The sequence below is a fragment of the Haliotis rufescens genome, unplaced genomic scaffold, assembly GCF_023055435.1.
Source record: "Haliotis rufescens isolate VD_foot unplaced genomic scaffold, xgHalRufe1.0.p SCAF_41, whole genome shotgun sequence".
NCBI classification, from domain to species: domain Eukaryota; kingdom Metazoa; phylum Mollusca; class Gastropoda; order Lepetellida; family Haliotidae; genus Haliotis; species Haliotis rufescens.
The window spans coordinates 2,800,936-2,820,049 of record NW_025964124.1 but is presented as its reverse complement, the minus strand read 5'-3'; the positions used below and the strand labels follow the sequence as shown (position 1 = coordinate 2,820,049).

The window sequence follows — 19,114 nt, the reverse complement described above, 5'->3', positions numbered from 1 at the left end:
CGTAAATGTCGCCATTTTTCACACATTATTAAATCACCATTCACTGCGTCATTTAAAGCAGGACACTGTTCCCACCTTTGTGAGATATATGTGTGTAGCCTTTGTGAGATATATGTGTGTAGCCTTTGTGAGATATATGTGTGTAGCCTTTGTGAGATATATGTGTTTAGCCTGTATGTCTGCGGTAAACTGTTCCAAACTTTGTGAGATATATGTGTGTAGCCTTTGTGAGATATATGTGTGTAGCCTTTGTGAGATATATGTGTGTAGCCTTTGTGAGATATATGTGTGTAGCCTTTGTGAGATATATGTGTTTAGCCTGTATGTCTGCGGTAAACTGTTCCAAACTTTGTGAGATATATGTGTGTAGCCTTTGTGAGATATATGTGTTTAGCCTTTGTGAGATATATGTGTGTAGCCTTTGTGAGATATATGTTTTTAGCCTGTATGTATGTGGTAAACAGTTCCAAACTTTGTGAGATATATTTGGGTAGCCTTTGTGAGATATATCTGTGTAGCCAGTATGTATGCGGGAGGACACTGTTCCTACCTTTGTGAGATATATGTGTGTAGGCTGTATGTATGCGGGACACTGTTCCCACCTTTGTGAGTTATATATGTGTGTAGCCTGTATGTGTGCGGGACACTGTTCCCACCTTTGTGATATATATGTTTTTAGCCTGTATGTATGCGGGACACTGTTCCCACCTTTGTGATATATGCGTGTAGCCTGTTTGTGTGCGGGACACTGTTCCCGACTTTGTGAGATATATGTGTGTAGCCTGTATGTGTGCGGGACACTGTTCCCACCTTTGTGAGATATATGTGCGTAGCCCGTATGTATGCGGGACACTGTTCCCACCTTTGTAAGATATATGTGTGTAGCCTGTTTGTATGCGGGACACTGTTCCCGATTTTGTGAGATGTATGTGTGTAGCCTGTATGTATGCGGGGCACTGTTCCCACCTTTGTGAGATATATGTGTGTAGCCTGTATGTATGCGGGACACTGTTCCCACCTTTGTGAGATATATGTGTGTAGCCTGTTTGTGTGCGGGACACTGTTCCCACCTTTGTGAGTTATATATGTGTAGCCTGTATGTGTGCAGGACACTGTTCCCACCTTTGTGAGATATATGCGTGTAGCCTGTATGTATGCGGGACACTGTTCCCACCTTTGTGAGATATATGTGTGTAGCCTGTTTGTGTGCGGGACACTGTTCCCACCTTTGTGAGATATATGTGTGTAGCCCGTATGTGTGCGGGACACTGTTACCACCTTTGTGAGATATATGTGTGTAGCCTGTATGTATGCGGGACACTGTTCCCACCTTTGTGAGATATATGTGTGTAGCCTGTATGTGTGTGGACACTATTCCCACCTTTGTGAGATATATGCGTGTAGCCTGTTTGTGTGCGGGACACTGTTCCCACCTTTGTGAGATATATATGTCTAGCCTGTATGTGTGCGGGACACTGTTCCCACCTTTGTGAGATATATGTGTGTAGCCTGTATGTGTGCGGGACACTGTTCCCACCTTTGTGATATATATGTTTGTAGCCTGTATGTGTGCGGGACACTGTTCCCACCTTTGTGAGATATATGTGTGTAGCCTGTTTGTGTGCGGGACACTGTTCCCACCTTTGTGAGATATATGCGTGTAGCCTGTATGTGTGCGGGACACTGTTCCCACCTTTGTGATATATATGTTTGTAGCCTGTATGTGTGCGGGACACTATTCCCACCTTTGTGAGATATATGTGTGTGGCCTGTTTGTGTGCGGGACACTGTTCCCACCTTTGTGAGATATATTTGTGTAGCCTGTATGTATGCGGGACACTGTTCCCACCTTTGTGAGATACATGTGTGTAGCCTGTATGTATGCGGGACATTGTTCCCACCTTTGTGATATATATGTGTGTAGCCCGTATGTATGCGGGACACTGTTCCCACCTTTGTGAGTTATATATGTTTGTAGCCTGTATGTATGCGGGACACTGTTCCCACCTTTGTGAGATATATATGTTTAGCCTGTATGTATGCGGGACACTGTTCCCACCTTTGTGATATATATGTGTTTAGCCTGTATGTGTGCGGGACACTATTCCCACCTTTGTGAGATATATGTGTGTAGCCTGTATGTGTGCGGGACACTGTTCCCACCTTTGTGAGATATATGTGTGTAGCCTGTATGTATGCGGGACACTGTTCCCACCTTTATGAGATATATGTGTGTAGCCCGTATGTATGCGGGACACTATTCCCACCTTTGTGAGATATATGTGTGTAGCCTGTATGTGTGCGGGACACTGTTCCCACCTTTGTGAGATATATGTGTGTAGCCTGTATGTATGCGGGACACTGTTCCCACCTTTGTGATATATATGTGTGTAGCCTGTATGTATGCGGGACACTATTCCCACCTTTGTGATATATATGTGTGTAGCCTGTATGTATGCGGGACACTGTTCCCACCTTTGTGAGATATATGTGTGTAGCCTGTATGTATGCGGGACACTATTCCCACCTTTGTGATATATATATGTGTTTAGCCTGTATGTATGCGGGACACTGTTCCCACCTTTGTGAGATATATGTGTGTAGCCTGTATGTGTGCGGGACACTATTCCCACCTTTGTGAGATATATTTGTGTAGCCTGTATGTATGCGGGACACTGTTCCCACCTTTGTGAGTTATATATGTTTGTAGCCTGTATGTATGCGGGACACTGTTCCCACTTTTGTGAGATATATATGTTTAGCCTGTATGTATGCGGGACACTGTTCCCACCTTTGTGATATATATGTGTTTAGCCTGTATGTGTGCGGGACACTATTCCCACCTTTGTGAGATATATGTGTGTAGCCTGTATGTGTGCGGGACACTGTTCCCACCTTTGTGAGATATATGTGTGTAGCCTGTATGTATGCGGGACACTGTTCCCACCTTTATGAGATATATGTGTGTAGCCCGTATGTATGCGGGACACTATTCCCACCTTTGTGAGATATATGTGTGTAGCCTGTATGTGTGCGGGACACTGTTCCCACCTTTGTGAGATATATGTGTGTAGCCTGTATGTATGCGGGACACTGTTCCCACCTTTGTGATATATATGTGTGTAGCCTGTATGTATGCGGGACACTATTCCCACCTTTGTGATATATATGTGTGTAGCCTGTATGTATGCGGGACACTGTTCCCACCTTTGTGAGATATATGTGTGTAGCCTGTATGTATGCGGGACACTATTCCCACCTTTGTGATATATATATGTGTTTAGCCTGTATGTATGCGGGACACTGTTCCCACCTTTGTGAGATATATGTGTGTAGCCTGTATGTGTGCGGGACACTATTCCCACCTTTGTGAGATATATGTGTGTAGCCTGTATGTATGCGGGAAACTGTTCCAAACTTTGTGAGATATATTTGTGTAGCCATAGTTATATATATGTACTTGTTATGCCTCAAAGTGTGACTGACCAATCAGAGAGAACTACTGACCCCACATGAGCCCGTATACTGTCAGTAAAATCCAAGATGGTTGTTACTGACCTAATATGAGACCCTGTACTGTCAGTAACAGCCATTTTGGATTTTCCAACTCCCGCCTCACATATTTCACATGAAAATTCGGGTACAGAAAATCGTTATTCGACCCTGTTTTGTGTTTGAGTATCATTAATTGTGATGCACAAAGACATTAATGTTTAAGAAACCAAATTTGTGACTTTATTAATAAATAGAACAGAGAAGAAAAGGTTAAAACGGAGGTCACTGAGTTTCAATGGTAACGTCCAAACATAATATATAGGACGTAACAGAACATAATACAGGATGACGTCACAGACAAGAAACGTGACGCAAATGACTTCACGCAGCAATAGACTAGATTGGTGAGCAGCCCGTCTCTGGGAGAAAGCGGACTGCTATAGGGGCATTTACACGGTACAACTAGTTTTATGCAATTTGTTTTATGCAACCAATTGCATCGTTTGAACACACAAGTCGGACCAACGTTTGACGTATGCAACTTGTTGGACGTGAGTTGTACGGAATAGGACATGCTCTATTTTCATGTGTAAGTTGTACGTACGCAGTCAATCAAAACGCGTATCGAAATCACGTGATATGTATACGTCAATTTGTGAACAAAAATGGCTACTCCGATTTACGTCGGTAACTTCTGCTTTTCGGTATCCTAAGTGTCACCACACAAAAAGGGACCTTTGAAAAGTAGGTATGTAGAATAACACTGTAGCAAATTATATAGTTTGACATTTGCATCCGTTTAATTCTCCTGGTTAAACTGTTCATAGTGTTATTTGAAACGACAGGCTATGTGACTGTACACTGTACTGTAGACCAAGATGAGATTAGGTCCATAATACGTTTCTAAAACTTCAAATACACCATACACACCATACACACAAATACACGTCACAGTTTTGGATTCTGTGGCAAAGTATTTATCATGTGATGCCATTTACAACTATTTTAACCGAAATATTAAAGTGTGAAACCAAACCCTGTGCTCTGAAACCTACCAGTGGGCCTTCTCGTTTGATAATGTATATAAACAAAGCAAACTGCTAGTTTTACTTAACATTTTCGACTATTCCGAGAGCTTCAGTCGTCAATTTGTTGTGTACATTAGCTCAGATTATTACGTATATGCATGGGTCGATAATCGTTGCAAGAATTGAGGAATTAATAATTAGAGTCTAAATACTTGGAAAAGTCAACAGAATCGTTCCACGTGACGCCATGATTGACGCCAAATCACGCACACTGATGACAGTATTGGTCTGCCTTTCCACGTAGTATCAAGGCGAGAATGGAAACCTAAAAACAAATAAAACCTGTTGATTTCAGATTTATTCTGATTACTTAACTTACTGATGACTCATTGATGTATATATGCGAACCTTGCATCACGGTAAAACATTCCGCGTAATGCTATCAGTGAATTCTCTATGTTATGACAGGAGGTTACCGGTAGTGATGTCATATTAGTATACGTCAACATCAACATCGTTGTACATATTTGTTATTTAGGCGCGGGTGAATTAGTACACAACGCATTAATTTTTATGAAATAGTTTACTTTTTCAATCTCGAATTATAATTTGAATATATCTTCAATATGTTTTCACCCATTAAAAAAATGATCACCTGCAAAATGGGTACATGTAAATGTATGTAGTACTATAACTGATATTATCTAAAATGCAATAGAATCTATGAAACCTTAATAATCAGCTATTTGTTTGAAGATAGAAATTGGCATTCATCGTGTTATTCTTCCTATATGACGCATTTTGAACACACTGCAACATATACATATTTCCTTTGGAGAATGTGAAATATTTATTAGGGCAAATTTATATAGAAAGGTCAAATAAAACAGGCACTTCGTTTCTTAAATTAATAGTAGATGTATAATTGAAGATAATTCGTCACGTTATATTCTTATTAATGTATAACTCATGTGTGTATGTATAACTATTTGTTTTTACATTTGGATTTTTACGTTTAATTGGCGCAACAATGACAGCTAAAATTGCATCAGGTGGGCGTTTCGAAATAGGGCCAGACCATTTGAGATTCATGGGTGGAGCCGGGTCATGGTCTGTTGGTGTGGGTGTGCCTTGGTGGGTGTGCCTAGGTGGGTGTGCCTTGGTGGGTGTGCCTTGGTGTGTGTGCCTTGGTGTGTGTGCCTTGATGGGTGTGCCTTGGTGTGTGTGCCTTGGTGGGTGTGCCTTGGTGTGTGTGCCTTGGTGTGTGTGCCTTGGTGGGTGTGTCATAGTGGGTGTGCCTTGGTGGAAGTGCCTTGATGGGTGTGCCTTGGTGGGTGTGCCTTGATGGGTGTGCCTTGGTGGGTGTGCCTTAGTGGGTGTGCCATGGTGGGTGTGCCTTGGTGGGTGTGCCTTGGTAGGAGTGCCTAGGTGGGTGTGCCTTAGTGGGTGTGCCTAGGTGGGTGTGCCTTGGTGGGTGTGCCTTGGTGGGTGTGCCTTGGTGGGTGTGCCTTGGTGGGAGTGCCTAGGTGGGTGTGCCTTGGTGGGTGTGCCTAGGTGGGTGTGCCTTGGTGGGTGTGCCTTGGTGGTTGTGCCTAGGTGGGTGTGCCTTGGTGGGTGTGCCTTGGTGGGTGTGCCTTGGTGGGTGTGCCTTGGTGGGTGTGCCTTGGTGGGTGTGCCTAGGTGGGTGTGCCTTGATGGGTGTGCCTTGGTGGGTGTGCCTTGCTGGGTGTGGATTGGTGGGTTTGCCTTGGTGGGTGTGCCTTGGTGGGTGTGCCTTGGTGGGTGTGCTTTGGTGGGAGTGCCTAGGTGGGTGTGCCTTGTTGGGTGTGCCTAGGTGGGTGTGCCTTGGTGGGTGTGCCTTGGTGGTTGTGCCTAGGTGGGTGTGCCTTGGTGGGTGTGCCTTGGTGGGTGTGCCTTGGTGGGTGTGCCTTGGTGGGTGTGCCTAGGTGGGTGTGCCTAGGTGGGTGTGCCTAGGTGGGTGTGCCTAGGTGGGTGTGCCTTGGTGGGTGTGCCTTGGTTGGAGTGCCTTGATGGGTGTGCCTTGGTGTGTGTGCCTTGGTGTGTGTGCCTTGGTGGGTGTGCCATAGTGGGTGTGTCTTGGTGGGTGTGCCTTGGTGGGTGTGCCTTGGTGGGTGTGCCTTGGTGGGTGTGCCTTGGTGGGTGTGCCTTGGTGTGTGTGCCTTGGTGGGTGTGCCTTGGTGGGTGTGCCATAGTGGGTGTGCCTTGGTGGGAGTGCCTTGATGGGTGTGCCTTGGTGGGTGTGCCTTGATGGGTGTGCCTTGGTGGGTGTGCCTTAGTGGGTGTGCCATGGTGGGTGTGCCTTGGTGGGTGTGCCTTGGTGGGAGTGCCTAGGTGGGTGTGCCTTAGTGGGTGTGCCTAGGTGGGTGTGCCTTGGTGGGTGTGCCTTGGTGGGTGTGCCTTGGTGGGTGTGCCTTGGTGGGAGTGCCTAGGTGGGTGTGCCTAGGTGGGTGTGCCTTGGTGGGTGTGCCTTGGTGGTTGTGCCTAGGTGGGTGTGCCTTGGTGGGTGTGCCTTGGTGGGTGTGCCTTGGTGGGTGTGCCTAGGTGGGTGTGCCTTGATGGGTGTGCCTTGGTGGGTGTGCCTTGCTGGGTGTGCATTGGTGGGTTTGCCTTGGGTGGGTGTGCCTTGGTGGGTGTGCCTTGGTGGGAGTGCCTTGGTGGGTGTGCCTTGTTGGGTGTGCCTAGGTGGGTGTGCCTTGGTGGGGGTGCCTTGGTGGTTGTGCCTAGGTGGGTGTGCCTTGGTGGGTGTGCCTTGGTGGGTGTGCCTAGGTGGGGTGTGCCTAGGTGGGTGTGCCTTGGTGGGTGTGCCTTAGTGGTTGTGCCTAGGTGGGTGTGCCTTGGTGGGTGTGCCTTGGTGGGTGTGCCTTGGTGGGTGTGCCTTGGTGGGTGTGCCTAGGTGGGTGTGCCTAGGTGGGTGTGCCTAGGTGGGTGTGCCTTGGTGGGAGTGCCTTGATGGGTGTGCCTTGGTGGGTGTGCCTTGGTGGGTGTGCCATAGTGGGTGTGCCTTGGTGGGTGTGCCTTGGTGGGTGTGCCTTTGTGGGTGTGCCTTGGTGGGTGTGCCTTGGTGTGTGTGCCTTGGTGGGTGTGCCTTGGTGGGTGTGCCTTGGTGGGTGTGCCTAGGTGGGTGTGCCTTGGTGGGTGTGCCTTGGTGGGTGTGCCTTGGTGGGTGTGCCTTGGGTGGGAGTTCCTAGGTGGGTGTGCCTTGGTGGGTGTGCCTTGATGGGTGTGCCTTGGTGGGTGTGCCTAGGTGGGTGTGCCTTGGTGGGTGTGCCTAGGTGGGTGGGGGTGAGTTGTGGGGTTGTGGAGCTGTTGTTGTGATAAAGCCCAACCTTCTGTTCTTTGAAATGAACGCATATAGTGGTAATATATTGTATTTTTTTGGTACCGATTTCAACGTTACTTATACATTGGGATAAAATCTGAAAGTATTTGGTTTCAACGGGCCATAGGACACTTTCAGGATTTTTATAGGTCATTCTTCTTTATTATCACAATATCTGAATAATTTTGGATGGCAATCATTCAATGCCCCAGAAAAGGAACCGGTGTGGTTATCAAAATTGATAGCTGTGTTGGAACTTTGTAGATACACATAAACAACATTATACAAGAGTGTATTGTCCTGAGCCACAGCAGATCTCACCACGGACAAGACGGGTTCTGAGTTACAATGGCTTACAGGTAAACATTGCGGAGTTATGCCCCCTTTAGGTATGTGTACGTGTAGCCCCCTCACTCGTGTTTTCACTTGTTAACTTTATTTTCGCCACATGAAAAGAGTACGTTTTCGTAAACATAATCGTGCAATTCTAAGATATCTGTCCTGATGATGTTCGGATATAAGAGGGGAGGTCGGGTAGCCTAGTGGTTTAAGCGTTCGCTCGTCACGCCGAAGACCCAGGTTCGATTCCCGACATGGGTACGATGTGTGAAGCCCATTTCTGGCACCCCCCACCCCCCACCACCTCCCCCGTGATATTGCTGGAATATTGCTAAAAGCGGCGTAAAACCATACTCACTCACTCACTCGGATATAAGATTTTGTTCGCTCACAGTTTACATAAAGCTGTCAAATAAAACATTTCGTTGCACTGTACTTTATCTATGAACGATCAAATGTAGCAGTATGTAAATGTTGTGTATTTCAACTTAGGTAAATAATTGAGTTAAGTATGGTAATAGCTCCTACAACTAGCCAGAGCACTCTCTACTTATTCTTTTCCCCCTCTTGGTGATTAAGCTACAGGTAGTTCCTCTATCCTGGTGAAGCAGGGCATAATCAATAGCTCTGTTCCACTCAACACTACTTTACAAGCTGTTGCTGTCCGTGTTTCTGTGAATATTGTGTTTACATTATGTTCACTGTATCTTCCACCTTCCTGAGCACCGAGGACCAATGCCGAGATTGACACTTGAGGAACGGGAACCTGACATTGTCATGATTGAAGTTGGCATGACTACAAGAAACATAGCAGCAAGGTTTGGGTGTCACGACTCTACCATCACAGGACTGAACCAGCGATTTTAGCAGACGGGACGTACCCGAGATCGACCATGCCCAAGGCAACATCGTGTGACAACAGCCAGGGAAGATTGTGATATTGTGCGCCGGCGACTTTGCGCTGCTAGTCACTTGCCCGTCGCCCTCACGGTTCCCGACTCCTGTAAGTTTGATGTGGAGTTACCAGTGACCAAAGTGATTTCCGATGCAATTCCCCAATTTGTCTTATACCAAATTATAACATTTGGATCTGGGAAAGGAACTCCCCTGCAAACCACGTATCGGTGAAGGTACGACAAAGATCATGCACTGAGCTAATAAAATTTATTATCACTAAAACTATTCAAGGCAAACATAAACAAACAGCGACAATACATCCAGTGGTACCCATTATGTCAAGAAAATATCATTGTGTTTCGGGTATAACATGCATTTCAAACGTATCTCTAATAAGCATTGATCACTATTGAATAAAAGATACCATTTAAAATTTCTTTTTTTCATTTTGGTAAATGTAAGAAAGTTTGTCATTGCCACCTTAACAGTAGGCAGTGTATGTAATTAAGTAAACTGACAATACAATGTATATAGCTTTTGTATATGAAGTGTTGCATACCGCGAGGACATTATCTCGGAAGCACAAGCATTAAATATTAAATACAATCACTATACACTCAACTACATTACCAATACTCAAGATAGGAGTAACACGGCTTCTATACGCTGCTGATCTTGATCCCCACCCTGTCACTTGTGTCAGTGCAATTAAATCGGGAAACGACGGTGGTCAGACGCAAAGAAGTGGTCAGGTGGAATCGGGCTTAACGTCGCGTCCAAGATTGATGCACTAATAGCGACGTGCATGCAAATACATGTGTGTGGCTGCTTGTTCTAGTCCTGACTGATGCCGATTTATAGTGCTAGCACACTGAGATACCATGCCGCAGTTTAACATGAATACCCCACTCAGACACAGTGTCCTGACTCCGAGCCGACCGGTCCTTGTTTTAGCCCCTTAATGCCAAGCGCCAGGCAGGGAAACAACAATTAGAACCTTTAAACGTCTTTGGGTTTGGCGTTTGTATGACGCGGCTGGCAACGCTCTAACACTAGACCACGGAGGCGGTCTCGGCAGCAAAGACTTTGCAATAGGTAAACAGCCATGTCTCAACAAAGTCACGATCATTTTTTATATCAACCCAGGTTAGAAAAATGTAAATCCAATGTGCTTTGAAACGGTTGACAGTGTAAAGTGGTGTGCTCCGTGTGAAAAGTCAGTTTGATCTTCAACTTTCAAGAACAATTTTATGATAACAGATGTTTCATAGCGTAATTTCTATTTTTGGTGTCTGAACAAATTTAAAGGTGGAAAAACAAACAAGCTATATTCCAGCACATGACACAAAATATGTTTATATGATGACAATGAAACAAATATTCAATAAAGGGAGGAATTCGGACTAAATCGTTATATATCTGTTAGTTGAAAACTAATTATAATGATCAGTTCGTCTCACACTCCATGCCAGAACAGTTTATCTCTGTTATACTATAACGAAATTAAGGGCGAACCGTTTTTCTGTGAACATAATGGCTTTCGCTTATTGTACTGTTTTGAGTAGTTTGGCTGGAAGGAATAAGCGGTAATAGCATATCAAGAGAAAATATGTTAATAGCATAGCATGTTAAAATATAAGCATTTAATAGAACAATAAATGAAACGTGGAAGGTTCAGTTCTACGACGCCAATCTCTAAGACATCACATTTTCCTGCCGTTCTATGATAACGTCATATATAGATGTACAGAAGCAGCCTATTAGTGCTCAGTAGTCTCCATAATTCTGGAATACACACTACTGGTCGAATTATTTTCTCTCGGTCCAAAACATGCTCTGATGAATATGCGAAGAATCACAACTTACAAATGCTATGTTTACAGAATGGTAGACAGTTCTGGAATATTTTTCAAACTATTTGACGATTTACATATTCGAACATTTAAATGTACTTCAGGACTTGTACCCTGAGCACCCATCGCGTGTGTAAGGAGTGTGTAGCACTCAGCTTTTTATTCACAACTACATATGTAGCTTTTTGTTTTACGAGACTGAAAAACTCAATAGTGTTATTTATATATTCATTATTTAATCAAATTTTTAAGACATCTTGAGGACAAGTTTTGAGTCTCATCGCGAAGAACACTAATTAATATTGTACTGAGGATAATTGTGCCTACATATTTATAGACGAGCATGGTTTTACATTCGCAGGGTTCGTATGTACATATCACAGGGCACAAACATGTCACGGCAGCGGATATAAAGACTTGTACGACTGATCCGTCTCAATACATGTTCTACTGACGTCTGAAATCACTGTCCCTTCTTGGCCAGCTGCACTAATGTCAAAACACATGCCTTTCATATTTTCGTAGCAGAGCAGTGGACAAAAGTATCCCAACAGCGCATATTAAAATTGGGATGGCCCAGTCGGTTAACGCAAGCTTTTTCTTTTGAAGTTTGTTATCAATCATCTTCTCCACTTGGTCAGCTGTAGAGGTGAGGATTCCGTCAAGAGCTCTCAGGTGAAGCAGCTTCGTGTTGGTGTCTGTTTCTGTTTCTGTCACATAATTCTTGACGTAACTGATGTTCGACCCTGGAATGCCAGTTTGTTCTGACATGTTCTTCACTGCTTTCTGTACTAGAGGGGAAGTGTACAGGTTGGGGAGATTATCTTGGTCCTCGAACTGCGGGTCACACTCATCCAGGTGAGTCAGCACCAGGTGGTAGGACAGGGCTGAAACACGATACATTTAATCAGCACAAGCGGAATTATACAATTCTCTATAGTATGATTTAATGACCTTCAGAAAACATCCTGTCTCATCCGACCGATCATGTATGGATACATATTTTCAAAAGGAATGACCTTGACCGCTTACATTCGCCAATCTGAAGCCTCCTTTCTACGCTATTCCTTGAATACTTTATGAACGAAACAAGTCATTTCAGAATTATATAACCTGAACGGATAATTGATCCCCTTTTGAGCCAAGCATTACATATGACAGGTGTTGATATATTGAGCCAGTATTTAACAAAATTAATTAAACCAAATATACAACATGTTTGAGACATGTGCAAGTGATCAAGTAACCTCCAGTGACCGCGTTAAGTCTTGATCTCTCTCAATCATATTGACCTTCCATATCATTTGTTAGAAACATTCAATTAGGTATTTTGTTTGGTTTGCAGCAGGATCAGCATGCTATACAACGAGAAAAAACGACCGATAAAAGTCAGCTAACTTGAGTGAGGTAACACGGTTTCACAAAGGAAAATATTGAAACCCTTTACTGCGACGTACGAATTCACATGGGACATTTTCATAGGTTTAAACTTACCGCCGTATCCCCCTATGATGGTATCTATCTGACGCTTCAATTCATCTACCAGAGTGATGCCATGATTGAGAACCGGCACAGCACATGACACATCCCTTCGTGCCTTTTGTTGAGATAGGCCGCCTTTCACATCCAGAGTTTTAGTTATCTTGAAACAAAGAAATGTATATATGCTCTTAAACAAACCTATACATCAGGATTGAACTGGTTTTACTTTTTGAGTTTAGATTTCATAAATATTATAAATAGTGTAATGTATAGGTAGATTATCGCTGTACAATATGCACTGAACATAAACAGGTTGAAAGACGTCCGGGGTAGGTGGAAAGTCAGAAATGATTATGGCCTCCTCGAGGTGCTATCACCTCATGGCTGTGACTGCCAATAGATGCGATCATAAACGCCCGGGGGATGTTCTGTCACTCCTCCTCTAGCGCAACCATAGTTCCGGAAGTGTCTGTGGCGGTGGTTGACGTTGACGGACACGACGATCCAGCACGTCCCATCGATGTTCAATACGGGACCAATTTCGGTTGCGTAGACCATTCAGAGCACCATCCACTCTCACAAGTGCTGTCCGGCCTCCGTGATGAATGCCTCCCCACACCATGACGTTTCCGCGTCCAAAATGATCCACTTGCTGAACGCAGTTTTCAGCGTAACGTTCGTTACGACGTCAGTACACAAACAGCACGTCTAGCAGCATGGCTCAGCAGAAAACGGGACTCATCGGTGAACAGAACACGTCTCGGTCATGCTTGAGGCCATGTGACTCTCTGACGACACCAATGCAGACGTTCACGGAGGTGATGCGGCGTCAGGATGTTACGCCGCACGGGTCTCCTGGCTAGAATACAGGCTGATGACAGACGATTTCGAACAGTCTGATCCGATAGACGACGTCGCCGTGATGAAACGGTCCCGCAGCTGTCGTACCCGGATGTTGCAATCTTGTCCAGGCTTTGTAACGTGAGGTCGTCCTGACCTTGGCCTGTCGCGAACCTTGCGGGTGGTGTTAACGTCTCCACAAGTTAGAGATGGTCAGTCTGGTCACACCCATCACCTGCGCCACATGCTGTTGTGTTTCACCCGCTTGCAGTCGGCCGATGGCGTTGTTGCGTTGTGCTTTTGATAGATGTGGCGTTTTAACGGCTCGTTTTCTGATTTTCTGATGTGTTTGTCAGAAGTCATTGTCCTGGCCTTTTAAACCTTGCTGACAGAGGAATTGTCACGACAGTTCAGAAAATTGCATGCTGCACGTTTAAGGCAATGCAGCTGCGTTTTGGCGAATTGCTCCGTCGCGACGTCACCACATTATGTTTCAGGCAATCTGCATCTTTACTCGAAAATTTAATGAGATTTAATGATTACTTCAGAAATAAAATCCAACTACTACAATACAAAAACGATCGGGTCCGGTGTCATCAAATTTATTCATGTATCGTTTCTTTTTTGGAAGAGTATATGAATCTCAGAAGATTTTGAATAATGATTGTATAAAAGTGTTTACATACCTATTTGTCTACAACTTACCCATTACGATGAATGTACTGTGCAGTGCTTACCTGGGCTTCATGGCCAACCATGCCGGATGCAATAGCTTCAATATCCTCCATTTTGAAAGCACTCGATCCAAAAATTCCTGGCATGTCAATAATCGAGTGATCTCCATATTGTGTAGCCTGGAACTGTCAAATGAAGGTTTTTGGTGTAGAATTAAACATGACTATGAGGTTATGATTGGGATACCTTTCACACATGCAATATACATTTCTTGTGAAAACTACGAGCGTGCAACACTTCGTTATAAAATGAATCAGATTATGATATCTTTGCAATCAGTTGACAAAAGAAAAACATTTATGATACAGTAACACTTTTGGTATGGTGGCAAGATAAACATCATTTATGCTGTGTATGGGTTCGAATTCACAGAATTCTTATCAGGAACGTAAAATGCAGGTATATGTTATTATTTTTGTAAATACTTCCTAGTGATGTAACATGTTTCATGAGAAATAAACCCTAGTTTATTTTAATTTAAACGGCAATGCCATGGCATCTGATTTACTGTCCATTTATTTAACAGTCAAGGGGAGACAATGCAGACTGTCAGTTGCTGATTATGCTGTAAGCGGTATTTGTTTTTTTATTGTTGCAAGGGACACGTCACAGGCGCCAAACGTAACTTGCAAACTACACGTTGTGCAGAAATTTGGTGATTTTTCTCAGTCTGTTTGTTTAAATTCACTCAAAGAAGAATGTCTGTGAGTAAAAAAGGCGAAGGAAACGAACAGCCAAGTCAGTTCGACTTTCGACAATGGTGCAGTGACAGCCATCTGAACAGTAAGACCGCACAAATTTTGAATGACGAAGACATTGATAGTCCAGTTGCGTTGTGCTTGATGTCACTAGATGACATTACTGAACTAAGATTGTCGGTAGGTCAGCGGAACATCCTAATTCAAGCAATAAAACAGTTGAAATCGCCGCAACCAGTACAGTCGCTGCCGTCGCCTGTCACAACAAAAACGCTTGCGGGTGACAAACAGTTGAGTGACCTTGTAAACAGCTTGTCGGATGTACACCTCAAAGACTTTCTAGACCACACCACGTCGTTAGACATGGGACAACCCGGAAATGCCTCACTACAGGGACGAGGTGAGAAACCACTTCTAATTCCTGACTTTGTATCTAAGCCCAGGTCATCAATGACCAGCGAAGAGACGCCTATAGTAGGTGATGGGTCAGCACAGCTGTATCTAAGGTCATCCAGGGGGAAACCCCTTCCAGAACATGTGCCATTGTCACAGTGGGTTTCAGCCAATGTCCGCATTTTGTCAAAATTGATCGACCACAGGAAAGCAGGTATTGATGAAATGAAGGACTATCTGGAATACACAGCTCAAATTGGGGATCTCTGTCAAACATATACTATCCCTTCAGTTATGCTTCTTGACAACGCACACAGATTGAGACAAGCACAGACCCAGTGCGGCTGGAGTGAAATATCGTTCCAGAACATTCCAACCCCGAAAAGCAAACTCATTTCAGAATGCCCATTCCAGCTCTCAGAGTGACAATCGTCCAACAGATGAGTCAGGCAGATCCATTTGCATTAATTACCAGCACCCCTCGGGTTGTAAGTTCCCAAACTGCAAGTATGCACACACATGTTTAGTACCAGGCTGCAAGCAAAGGCATCCCCAGTTTGAACACCAGGATATCCCACCACGGTTTCGTACCTATAAACAATAAAGTCTCCAGCCCAATAGGGAACTGTACTGACGTGTGGGAAAGGGAATTAGAAGAGGACAGTGATTGTGAGTTTTTGATTGATGGGATCAAAAATGGTTTCTGGATTATTGATAAAAATGTAACAATTAGTGATGTTCTTTGTAAAAACTACAAGTCTGCCACAGATGAGTCTGTACGAACAATTGTTGAAGACCAAATTTCAGAGGAAATCAGCCGAGGCAATTATGTTATTGTAGACAAAAAACCAAAGCTTGTTAGTAGCTTGGGAGCAATACCAAAAGGCACTGGGAAGGTACCTTAATTCATGATTGCTCTAGACCATGTGATCTCAGCCTCAATACTTATGCAACGACACAATCTTTTAAATATCAAACCATTGACGAAGCAGTCAAACTTCTGCCGAGGGGTGGATACATGGCAAAACAGGATCTGAAAAATGCTTACCGTGTGGTGCCGTTACATCCTGACTGCTATGAAGCTACCGGCCTGCTGTGGCAGTTCAAAAACTCAAGACTTCCAGTCTACATGATTGACACAAAGCTCCCATTTGGAGCTTCCAAGAGCCCTGAGATATTTAGCCGTTTGTCGTCATCTGTTCGTAGAATGTTAAGGCGCAGAGAATTGTGGTAGTTGTATACCTTGATGATTTTCTATGCATTGCAAAAACAAACTCTGAGTGTTGGAAAACCATCAGGACATTGAGAAGATTATTGACCAATCTAGGTTTTGCTATAAATGAAAGCAAAACGGTTGAACCTACTCAGAAACTGACTTTCCTAGAGATAGAGATTGACTCTACTACCTGTACCTTATCCTTACCTGCGGATAAATTGCTTGACTTGAAGCACATATTAGGGAAGTGGGTGACGAAAAAGAAAGCAACAAAGCGTCAAGGAAATTGTAGGTAAATTGAATTGGGCAGCACAGGTAGTTCATGGAGGGCGCACATTTATGCGCAGATTAATTGACTTATGTAATACCCTTAAAAAACCCAATCACCATACCAGGCTGAATGTATGCGCAAAGGCTGATATCAAGTGGTGGCATGAATTTTGTGAATGTTTTAATGGTACTGTGAAATTTATTGAAAATGAACCGGTGCCCGCAGCAAAGTTCTCCACGGATGCCTGCAGTGATGGTGGCGCAGCATGTTTTGGCTCTGACTTGGTCTATTATAATTGGCATACAGACTTCCCATTTGTTGAACATTTACACATCAATGTCAAAGAGTTGTTCACTGTGTATTTAGCAGTCAAACGCTGGTGTGTAACCTGGACAGACAAACATATCATTGTCTACACAGACAATACTTATACTATGCATACCCTTAACAAAGGTACTAGTCGTGACCGATTAGCCATGCATTGGCTGCGCAAGATATTCTGGTTTTTCTGCTGTGTATAACTTTAAATTTTCAGCCAGATATATCCCAGGCAAGGATAACCTTGCAGCTGACTCTCTGAGCAGGTTGCACAATGTTACATTTCTTTATAAATCAATACAGTTTATTCCATTCTATTGGTTGTGTTGTAAAAATTGTTACAGGAAGTATATTCTAGTGCCATCCTCCTCACACATATCCAACCTAACTTTGTCCTATCTACAGGGCAAGTGGCTCAACAGTGGCGACACCTATATAGCGAGATGCAGCAGTTTCGACGGGCAACATATGCCGAAACTACTAAGCGCACATATTCCTCAATGAAAACTGCATATCTGAGATTCTGTCTGTACTTTAGTAGGACACCAGTTCCAGCCGACCGCATGACAGTACTGCTGTACAGAGTGTTCCTAACAAGATCCCTTTCAGCAACTAGTATTCCAGGATATATGAATATCATTCGCCTGCTTCATCTTGAGGTGGGGTTACCAAACCCCTTGGAGACATGGGAACAAAAGGCCCTGCACAAAGGTATATTAAGACTAAAAGGTACACCAACGAAACAAAAACTTCCTATAACACCAGATATACTAAGGCGGATGCACAGTCATATGGACATGTCAGAACCATTCCTGGTAGCCTTTTGGGCAGCCTGCATCATTGCGTTTTTCTGTTTCTTGAGGAAATCTACCATGCTCCCTGAAACTAGAGGCAGTGGTTCAAGAAAGCAGACCTACTTGAGTCTGCACGATGCCAAGATTTCCCCTGACAAAGATAGTGCCATGATTACTGTCAGACACACAAAAACTATACAGTTTGGTCAGCGAGTGTTAAAGTTACCGCTGGCTAGGGTACCCGACTCTGTGCTTTGTCCTGTTAAAACACTTGAACATTTGCTTTCACAATATAGTGAAGAACTTCAACATTCAAATGCACCTTTGTTTTCATATGTGGACAGAAGTGGAGTCCTCAAGAGTTTAACTTACAAAAGTTTTGTTAAAACATTGAAATATTATCTGGACAAATGTGGTTATGATTCTGGTGCATACAGCGGTCACTCTTTCCGCAGAGGCGGATGTTCCTATGCATTTGACATTGGCATTCCACCCTTGCTTATAAAGCTACGTGGTGATTGGCGCTCCAATGCATATGAGCGCTATGTTACAGTGTATGATGCAATGCATGAGAAACTTGCTCAATCTCTCAGTGCAGGGATAGTGTATTAAGTCAAACCACAGAACTTTTACCAGGTTATTCCTCTTGGGGGTTTTGGAGGTTTTATGTTTCGATTAAACATTTGTCATTATTAAATGACCTTTGCCCCCAAGAGGAATCGTTTGTTTTCCTTTTCCAGCCCATATGGCACTAGCGCTGGATTTCTTGTTGTTTGTCGTTTGAGACAATTACTTTGTCCGTGTACTACTAGCATATCAACCAAGGATTGGATGATGGAGTTTAAGTGAGAAATAAACCCTAGTTTATTTTAATTTAAACGGCAATGCCATGGCATCTGATTTACTGTCCATTTATTTAACAGTCAAGGGGAGACAATCCAGACTGTCAGTTGCTGATTATGCTGTAAGCGGTATTTGTTTTTTTATTGTTGCAAGGGACACGTCACAGGCGCCAAACGTAACTTGCAAACTACACGTTGTGCAGGAATTTGGTGATTTTTTCTCAGTCTGTTTGTTACCCACCCTCCCACCCGGAGGTTTTATGTTTCGATTAAACATTTGTCATTATTAAATGACCTTTGCCCCCAAGAGGAATCGTTTGTTTTCCTTTTCCAGCCCATATGGCACTAGCGCTGGATTTCTTGTTGTTTGTCGTTTAAGACAATTACTTTGTCCATGTACTACTAGCATATCAACCAAGGATTGGATGATGGAGTTTAATATACTGTTAATAAAGACATGAGAGCTATGTGAACAGCACAATATAGGTTTCGTAGTACGAATATGTGTTGATGACATTAACAAAAGGGTAATCATTAAGTTAACAGTCAGGAGAATTTCGGATTTTTCCAGAT

The 19,114-nt window shown here is 43.7% G+C and overlaps 1 protein-coding gene across 1 annotated transcript in view; it reads right to left on the bottom strand.

The window, feature by feature from the left end:
• Positions 1 to 9,351: 9,351 nt before the first annotated feature.
• Positions 9,352 to 19,114, bottom strand: part of LOC124128384 — a 49,705-nt gene continuing 39,942 nt past the window's right edge. The window contains exons 10-12 of the mRNA XM_048382736.1: positions 14,012 to 14,134; positions 12,447 to 12,594; positions 9,352 to 11,839 (exon numbers count right to left, since the gene is read on the bottom strand). Of these exons, the coding sequence (XP_048238693.1) occupies positions 11,448 to 11,839; positions 12,447 to 12,594; positions 14,012 to 14,134 (663 nt within the window). The 3' untranslated portion in view covers positions 9,352 to 11,447. The remainder of the gene's footprint in view (positions 11,840 to 12,446; positions 12,595 to 14,011; positions 14,135 to 19,114) is intronic.